A 9904-nucleotide genomic window follows, 5' to 3' on the forward strand; every position below is an offset into this window, starting at 1 on the left:
CGGGAAGTTTTTCTCCAGCCAGCAACTGTCAGACGACATATGATGATTTTTTGTTGTCGAGTGCCGCTAAAATGCATTTGCTATTGTCATCAAAGTGGCACTTCTGCATCCGATGATCAGTGTCGGCAGGGTATTGAGGGAGTGTGGCGGCTGAAAGCTGAAGCAGGCCAGGGAGGTTAAGCAAAGGTCAGGTCACAGGTCATGTGGGGACAGTCGCTGGGATCATCAGCAGCACGTTCTGCGAGACTCTGAGGCCTGCCGTCCCAGTTTGAAAGCTTTCCCTGAAGGTCCTCCTGCTGCGTCGGCAACAGGGATGCGCTTACCTTTGAGGAGACACACACGTTTATGTAAAACTTTGATTTTTCATATATATTTTAAATACAGACTGTTTTCAGTGTAGCATTCCATGCCAATTAACGGACAGCAATACTGAAGCTGTGCTCCAGTTTCCTACAGCTTACTGATTCCAAGCAAGTTTTGAATATAGATATCTTTGAACTCAACCCTCCTTTTGATCTCAACTACACACCTGTAAAGTTTTGTGACTGCATCACGGTGGCATAATCTGTCCACAGACAGAGGAATAGAAATATAACGTTTTCCAAACATCTCGGAGATCCGGACCCGCTGGACGGAGAGATGGCTAATTAGATAGTCCTGGGATAGGGGAATTTATACAATATATATGTATATCCTTAATTTCTCTGCTTTTCCTGTCTGAACATACCACATTCTCAACCTAGAATGAATATGTTGTATGGAATTGGTGCACAACTAGTGAGCAAGTCTCTTTTGTGATTATCATTTGCTTCTCAGAACTGAATCAACGGATCCCACTCACCCTCGTCTCTGCAAATGTGCGATTCAAAGTTAAATGTCGAGATGTCGACATGATTAAGTGGATCTGCTTTCTGCTTCGGTATTATCTGTTGCTTATTCCAAACTAGCTCATTGCTGTCAGAAGTCACAGAAAAGAATGATTACGCTTGAAATATTTAGAAACTATACCTTTAACTGGTTATACATAGTCTATCTGCTTTAAACACAAAAGGTAGATAAGGTAATACTCTTAATTCTGTACAATGCTTAACTTTTCACAGCTCAATAATAACCTGTACAATGGCGCCGGAGAAACATACTCACTTATCTCTATAAACACCTCGTTGATGTTAATGGCATTTTTGGCACTGGTTTCTACAAAGATGGCATGGATAGAGTCTGCATAGTCCTTGGCATCCTTCTCTGGCACTTCCCTGTAAATACACGAGGCATTTCAAAATTATTATGTGGCAATATGCGAACAGATTCTACAATTTCATGCATTACTTGATAACCATCAAAATGTATGTCCACAGCTATTATGTGGAAGATTTCCCAATTTCATGGATAATATTATCAAAAGCATATGTGGCTGAGTCAGGGAGATTTTGTAGAAGATACAGAAAAACAACAGTAATATCTTCAAATACTTCAGTACGAGAGCCCATATTCCCCCTTGCCGAGCAAAATCCACTTCAGCTCTAGACACGGCAAATTCCAATGATATTTCAAAGCCAAACATTAAATCTTATTCCGATACTAAAACAGGTAATAACATTTCCTGACAAGAATTTTTTTCCTTCTGAGCCAGTAATCTGAAATCCCATCATCACTTTCAATGAGGAGGCATCATCATACTGACAAATGCAGAATTATCTCTAATTCAGCTTCACCTGGCGTCTGACAGGTCACATTTGTTGCCAGCGATGGCGACCACTATATTAGGAGGACCATGTTGGCGCAGCTCCTTCACCCAGTTCTTCAGTGTTTGGAAGGATTCCTGGTGACAAAAAACATGTAAAACTGAACAGCTCAAGACAAGCACATAGTGCCTCCCAGGAAGGTTTATAGGATTAGAACGACATTTTGGGAAATATGATTATTTGCTTTTGTTAGATTAAAAGACAGATATCGCTCTTGTCTTTAAGGCAAACTGGAGCCAGCGGACAGTTATTTTGGTTTAGCATAAAGACTGGAAGCTCTGACCAATAGTAACACAATCATTTACACGTCTAAAGCGCACAAACGACGATATCTTTGTTGTTTAAAAATGTAAATTTTCCATTTCACAGGGGTCAACAGAGACTTCCTGTAGTCTCTGCTGGTTGCCGGCCAGCTGCTCCAAGCCAAGAAATAATCCGACATAACCTTCTTAAAAGGGGTGAATTGTTGTTTTTACGCTTGTTTTTTTTAATATACGGATTAAACCAACAAGATATAAAAGGTGTTAATAAGTTTTAAGCTTCAGAGTTGTGAGTAGGCAGATTGCATTACCTTTAGACAGAGCTAGGCTGCATACATAATTAATAAAAAATGACAAACAAAACAATGAAACTTTCCAGTACGTACTTTGTGGATAAGAGGTTAAGGGGAAATGTAAATAATACCTCTTTCGTGATGTCATAAACAATGATGGCTGCCGCTGACCCTCTGTAGTACATTGGTGCAAGAGCCCGAAACTATGAGAAGACAGAGAAAGCAAGCAATGATGAGTGATGTTGGACAGGGAGGAGGCCGATGTATCTAAAGCCTCTAAATGACTTTCATCTCTGTGTAAACTACATTGTATAATACTCATATTGCTTTGAAACTGAACATGATGATCAGATTATAGATCAAGAAAAAAAAAATATTCTGACTAATCTTTGAAGACCGTTTACCTTGATTTCCCTCCAATTTGTCATTATTGTATATGAAAAGAACACTAAAACTATCAAGTGCAGTATAACACAATTACATATTTCACACCACGTAGATCAAGAAACAGTGCCTTGGCTTTTCATAGACTATGGATAATCTGTTACATAGGCACTGGTGATTTCATGCGTTTCATAAGCACTGACGTACTCCATAGCACTGACTGTGACAAACTCAAAACAGAGTATACAAATGCACACGAAAAAGACTCAAGAGTACCATTTTACTAAACCAGAGGCCAAGTGTTCTGAGCCCATAAGCCAAGTGGCTTTACTTAAAATGGAAGTATGGCAAGTCTTTCCACCAAGACCTCACACATGTGGTAGCCATCAAGAGAAAGATGGGCAGAATGTGTCAAAGGCTGTTAGCCGTTTGATATTTATGGAAAGCTATACATTTGATCCTAATAAATTACAAAGTCCTGCATAACCAAAATAACATGTGCATTTTTAAATCCATAGCTGCCCGAGAGGCTGTATGTGTGTGTGTGTGTGTGTGTGTGTGTGTGTGTGTGTGTGTGTGTGTGTGTGTGTGTGTGTGTGTTCATTGAAACCTGGCTTCAACAATTAGCCTGCTGTCATAAAACTCTGTTATGTTTAGCCATGCTAGCAGCATTTCAGTCTGTCGGTCGGCCCACCAGTTAGGTCCACACTAAAATATTTCAACAACTACTGGATGGACGGCCAAGAAATGTGGTAGAAGTATTCATTGTGACTAAAGGATGACACTTACTGACTTTGATGATCCCCGGACTTTCCTCCACCTCCAATACTTTGGCTTATGCCAAACTATCTGCTAAGTATTCCCATCCGCCTTAGCTGTACTTTCTGTTAAGTGCTAATTTGCTAATCATTAGTACAGCCTCACAAAGCATGGCCATCTTTTTGGGGTCCAATTTTCAATTCAGGCAGTGGTCTTTTTGCCTCTTTCCAAAGAACACCAATAATCCAATAACCATCAACTTTATAAAGATCATAGAAGCAAGTCGCTGCTCATGTCTGAAGGCATGCTTTAAAAAAATATATGAACTATTAGCTCTTGATCTCAATTCTTAAAATGTGCAATGCTAGAAATCCACAGGATTTTTAAAATTGTAACGGTTTCAGAAGCTTTTGTCAGTTAAGGAAACCTTCAGTATATTTCAAAACATGAAGGTCAGAAAAAGGAATTTTTTACCTCACCAACTCTGTTTTTGTATGCCTTCTTTCAAAATACTCTGCTGGACTGGGGTTTCAACAGACTAATAAAACCATGTGTCATGTATTAACTAGGGATATTTATTTAAAAGACCAACCCTTGTCTGAAAACGACCTTCACTTGGAATGACCCTGCCTTCCCGCCAATTTCATTTTCCTTTACAATATGATGGAATAAACTATCCATCTTGGAGTGACACTGTTACCTCAGGAAAGCACACATTCCACATAATTATAGTTGTTACTGGCCCCAAGTCCACCAACGGGAATCCAACTTGGGATATTTGGCAGAGGCACTGAGGAGAGTGCTGTCTGTTTCATCGGCGAGTGTCGGGCTGCACCACCACCAGTCCTGTGTGGTCTATCTCAGACTCAAACCAAAGAGCAATCACAGCGAGGCCAGACGTCTGGCCACACAGCAGCCCAGTAAACAGCCCCTGTGATGCCTTGCGAGTGCTGATTAATTTCTAAAACCACAAGTTTTATACATAATGAAAGAAACCTTCCTATACTAATAGGATGCAAGATTCCTTGCGAGGGGGAGTACTTGACGAGCTGTTGACAGCTGGGCTCATCTGGTCTTCGAGATATGGATTGTTGGATGGATTGGAAATCACGGAGCTTTATTTTTTCTTGCCTTGGTCTCTCGTTCCATGTGCGTTGGCTCGCTTTGTGATCCCCTTTTTCAACTCAACAGACTTTGATAGGCCAAAGCTCCACAAAAATTAGAAAACAAGGCACAAAAAGCTTCAAAATACTACAGCAGCTTTGTATGAAAACACACACACACACACACACACACACACACACACACACACGTAAAACCTACAAAAGGAATGTTGCTACTTTTTCACACAAGCATGTGAACCAGTTAGGAAGCCGAGAGGCCACATGGGAGTAAAAAAGTGTATTTGTGGGAATGAAAAAGGTGGAGAAAGTGGTCCAGAACACAATAGAATCACAGAAGAAATAGATTGTTGCCAAGAAAAGGAAAGAAAAGAAACATTTCACAAAAGAAAACACAAAAAGGGGAGAAGGAGGACCCTCGGATGTAAAGTTGGAGTGACTCTCGGATAAGACACAGTGGCAGCACACGGCAGTGGGCTCAGAGAGCTTGGGTTTCATCCATTCATCTTATCTTAAACGAGGCGGCATTGATGTCCCCTCAAGGCCACAAAGAAGCCGAGGCCCCCAGGGGGAAAGTAGGATAAAAGACACGGGGAATCTTATCTCACCTCTCTCTGGAGAGGACAGCAGCAGGGATAAGACATTACAACAACAGAGGATTGTGCATGAGAAAAAAGAGAAGGGCATGCACAGAAAAAAGGGAAGTGGCGAGGAGAGCTAATGCAGAGAAATGTGGGATGCAGGGTGCGAGTCAGAAGAGAAAGTAGTTCCTCACGCTATCACTGTCTGGGGCTTGGTGATGTTTAGACAGACTTACTCGCTAAGATTGTACTCAAACACCAAGATATATTTTGTTCCTTATGTCACTTTTAATCTGTAAGTGGTTTTAGCACTAAACTTTGTGTCGTTGATGAGGCATTTCAATTATTGCTGCTGTGGACACACAGGAGTGAAGATCACAGACGTGATAACTGTTGACGAATAAGCTTCAGACGTGTGTGAAAGATAACAAAAAAGAACAAAAAGAAACCAATGGCACTCCTTTATTTGTGTATCTAAAGGTCTGAATGTAATGAGGAAGAAGCACTGAGAGGCAGAACGAAGATTAAAGGTGTCAGAAATGACTAATAATGACTCACTGATGTTTCTGATGTTTCTAATAATTCAAACATATGCCACTCAATGATCTAAACAATACTAATTCATTACATTGCAAGTTTCATTTAAAAATCGTGGTCCTAAACCAAGAGCACTGGTTAGCAGGCAGGACTCTACCTATAGGAAGGTAAATGTTGCCCCCTATCTGAGGTAATGAAGAACTTCACTTTCTCCCAGTTAAGGGAGTGGTACATTCACACATGTAGGTAGCTTTCTCACTTCCTTTCAGAACCACCAGGGAGGAATAAGTAGACTTTTGAATACGCCAAGTCAAACTGATCATTTACAAAATCAAAACTGTTGTGGTTTGGCTGTGAAAAAGCTTAAAACACATGCAAATATTGCTCTTGGTGTATTATCCACCAGTCCATTTTTAAAAGAATGTCGAGGCCAAAACCTCAGTGGATATTACTGACCCGCTCCTGTCCTGCCGTGTCCCAGATCAGGAACTTGTGCAGCTCGTTTTGGTATTGCACTGTCTTGGTCATGAAGGATGCCCTGGTGAAAAGAAATTGCTTCATGATTGATGTGCAATGTCACATTACAAAAACACTAATTAGATTTCACGATTAAAAAAATGATACAAATAATAGAACTGCAACTAAAGCATTTTCAAGAGTCTGAGACGATGAAAAAAACAAAAACATTTTCATTTTGATCGTCAGTTGGTTTAATATCAATTAAATTAAAATTATTTGCAGGCTTTAGTGAACGATAACGTCACAAATAAACATTTAATAGGACTTACTTGCATTACATTTGAGGCCGATAACAATATCAGCATTTCTTGGTGTTTTATCAGCTGATAAATACTGACACAAATATATCTGGGACAAGCTAAAATTGGTAAATTATATTGGCAATGACTATATGTATTGGTTGGGCTCTGGTACTGACTGATTGTATAGTCTACAAATGTCAAGCGTGTCACAAGTTGACAAAGCCTAAATGTGGCTTCTTTGATTTGACTTACAGCAAAACAAACAAAGTATTTAATTTATAGAGAAAAGCAAAGCACTATTTGTATTTGTGAAATGGAAACCAGTAAATATTGTGTCTTTATTTGCTAAATAAATAAAATGCCTAATTATTGGATTTTGAGTCAGGGCTGCAACACACGATTGTTTTCATTCTGAATAATATGCCAATTAGTTTCCTAATGAATCAATCTATTGCTTGATTGATTTATAGACTTTAGTCAACAAATACATTAATAAATGCCATGGACATTTAAATTGCTTGCAACCAAACAACTACACGCCTGTGAAAACCTTTGGCATTTTGCAAGTGATTTAAACAATCAATTGATTATCAGAATTGCTACTGATTAATGTTCCATTCTTTTCAGCTCTTATTGGAATTGATTATTAAATAGACAGGAATAAACTGATTACATGATTATGTCCTGCAACAACCTGACACACAAAGCAATTAAACACAGAATAACTTCTTTTGTGGGAGACAGCAGGAACTTACCCAATTGTTGGGTTGATGTTTGGGTCAAAGCTGTCTTCCACAAATCTCCAAACAATACTTGACTTTCCAACGCCAGTGTCCTGCAGAGACAAAATAAAGAGGATGCTTACTAAACATGGTCGGAAACAATTACTAGAAGTATAATCACAACTACAAAATACACATTCTCTGGCCACATGCCCAGACATTATTGCGTTTTCATGGCATCTTCTTCCTTCCTGTTCCACTCGTGGGCCTGTAACTTTGAGATAGTTAAACAGGACAGACGTAGTTACGCCTACATTGTTTATTCTTGTTTGTTGAGAAAGAAGAGGAACTGTTACTCCTGCTGTTGGTATAGACATCTGCGTTATAGACATGGATGAATGTTGTTCCTGGGAATGATTTGTAACTATCTCGTGCAGCAAAAAACAGTAATGTAATTTAGGAAATATATAAAATGTCCTAGTTAACCTTAGGGTTGTAACTAATGAATATGTACATCACCCATTACTCTACTTGTCATTATTTGGAAAAACAATGAATATTTTAGTAAAAAAATAATAATAGTCCCAAGCATCAACTTAAAAACCACATCATCGCATTAGAGAAGGTGGAACCAGAGAAGCATTTTACTTTTTTACTTGAAAAAAGACTTATAGAATATTTTCACCGATTGATTTTCTGTCGACAAACAATAAATTAACTAATTGTTTCAGCTCTATTTAAATCGTACAAGCGAGTGATGGAGAGGAGATGTGAGGACGGATGCTACTTCAGTATCGTATCACTAGGATGCTGGTAAAGTAAATGATGCCTCCTGTTGTCTGTTTTCCCTTACATATTGTTACTGTGACTTATTTTGAAATAGCAGAGACCAGTAATTATATTAAATAAAAGCTATATAAGGATTAAGTCTGAAACCAAAGCTTATACAACGTCAATAATAGTGAAAAACACCCAGTGGCCCAAGGTGACACCTTCAAATGCCTCGTCTTGTCTGTCAAACAAATTATATAAATCAGCATATGCTCAAACATTTGTTGCTGATTAATATTCTACTGATCGACTAAACCACAATTTCAACTCTATTCTAAGCTTATTATTAGTAAATTATGAGAGGGAGATGTGATTTCATTTCAGGGATGGTTTAATGGATGCTGGTATTAAAAATATGGGTTTATGCTGTTTTATACAGTTTAGACATGCTTAAATGTTGTTGGTGAGACTGATGTAACACATTTAACTCTTTTAAACACACCTGTCTATCAGTATGGCGTGTAGCCTGATGGGTGGATCATTTGATGCCACAGGTACAGTAACATGTACAGTGAAGGTGACAGACACAAATTGACACCAACTTACCCCCAGGAGACAAACTTTTAACTCCCTCAGCGCCATATCGATCTCCTCGCACTCAAAATTGGTTTGTGATGATGACCATTGGGGAATTTTTCTCCTCTGCTTCCCTTTTAATCTGAAATATTCCTCAAGTGTTGTATGTTTACAAACCACTTCACTTCATCTTGACGAAACGCGCATCTCAGGTTAAATTGTAGCTCTCACTATCGGCGTTTAAAACGTCCAGCAGTGCGTCGTATTAGCCATATTGTGATTATTGTAAACGAGCTAACAGCGAAGCCGCGGGATCGCTGTCTCCATCTTGAACTCCAGACCGCGGTCACGTGACTGCATCGGCTCTTTTTTGTTTGGAGAAACACACAAAGCCCACAGGCTTCTTTTTATTTACATTTCCGCTCAGTTATGTTGAGTTTGTGCGCGTAGCTGAGAAACGGTTACACGTTTGGGGTTGTTAAAAATATAATCTCCCAGGTGAATCCTAGCGTCAGGAAGTGGCTTCAGGAAGTAGTTTGCTGCCGCGTTTGAGTGACAGCTGTGCGGCGGTGACAGCCCACACGGGACGGCAGAGCCGAGACTCAAGATGGCAGGTAATGGCACTTTTAAAATAGTGTTTTCTCTCATACTTTGACGCTGTGTGTGCACTCATGAAGCTGCATTGTGGTCTTTATAATGTAGGCATTTGAAACGGCGGCTCCCATTTTAACTGCATTCGCGTTGTTCGCAGGCAAAGTGCGAGCAAAGGCGAGCCGAGTCAAGCGAAAGGGCTGGATGAGCCTTGTTAGCAGACCTAGCACTGCTAGCCAGCTAGCTAACGAAAGCTATTCGTGGGTATCGAAATGTGTGCCTTTGATGCGACATTGGGACATATACCTGCCCAGCAGAGGTAGATTATCTCGTAGTCACCACTCTCCTCTGTGGTCGGACGGCTCCATGTGCTTTAAGCCGTGTTTTATTACCGAAACGTTGTCATAGCAAAGGCTAGCGAGTCGACCTAGCTTAACGTTAGCTGAGTTGCTAAAGTCATTTTCAGCCATAAGCTGATCAAATCCTCCTTTATAACACCACAAAGAGGAGATGTAGCTCTCTGCCAACATGTTTTGTGGGGTGTTGTTAAACCAGCCGTCCCGTTATTTACTTCGCACGCAAAACACCACGTTTCATGTGTCTTTTCGAGATGGGAGTTGTTTTTATATTTGGAGCACATTCCCCTGCATGCCCAGCTGTAAACACTGGCATTAGCCGTCCCAGCACATGCTTGTCCTTCTGGGACTCCCTTCTTTTGACCACAATACTCTGAGGCTATTGTGTCCTAAATCAATGGTATTGAAAGTCTTCTTGTAGTATCGGCCGTTATCACACAAACATATAGC

At 40.0% G+C, this 9904-nt stretch overlaps 1 protein-coding gene across 1 annotated transcript; it reads right to left on the bottom strand.

Annotated features, from left to right (window-relative positions):
- Nucleotides 1-225: 225 nt before the first annotated feature.
- Nucleotides 226-8626, bottom strand: rab22a (RAB22A, member RAS oncogene family; the record flags this gene model as incomplete). Its single annotated transcript, XM_079218396.1, has 7 exons — nucleotides 8538-8626; nucleotides 7194-7273; nucleotides 6134-6215; nucleotides 2427-2498; nucleotides 1713-1819; nucleotides 1144-1253; nucleotides 226-323 (listed from the first exon to the last, which is right to left on the bottom strand). Exons 1-7 carry the CDS (start codon nucleotides 8571-8573, stop codon nucleotides 226-228), a joined length of 585 nt encoding a protein of 194 aa, XP_079074522.1. The 5' UTR covers nucleotides 8574-8626.
- Nucleotides 8627-9904: the final 1278 nt, after the last annotated feature.

The sequence above is a fragment of the Taurulus bubalis genome (genome assembly GCF_910589615.1).
Source record: "Taurulus bubalis genome assembly, chromosome: 5".
Lineage (NCBI taxonomy): Eukaryota > Metazoa > Chordata > Actinopteri > Perciformes > Cottidae > Taurulus > Taurulus bubalis.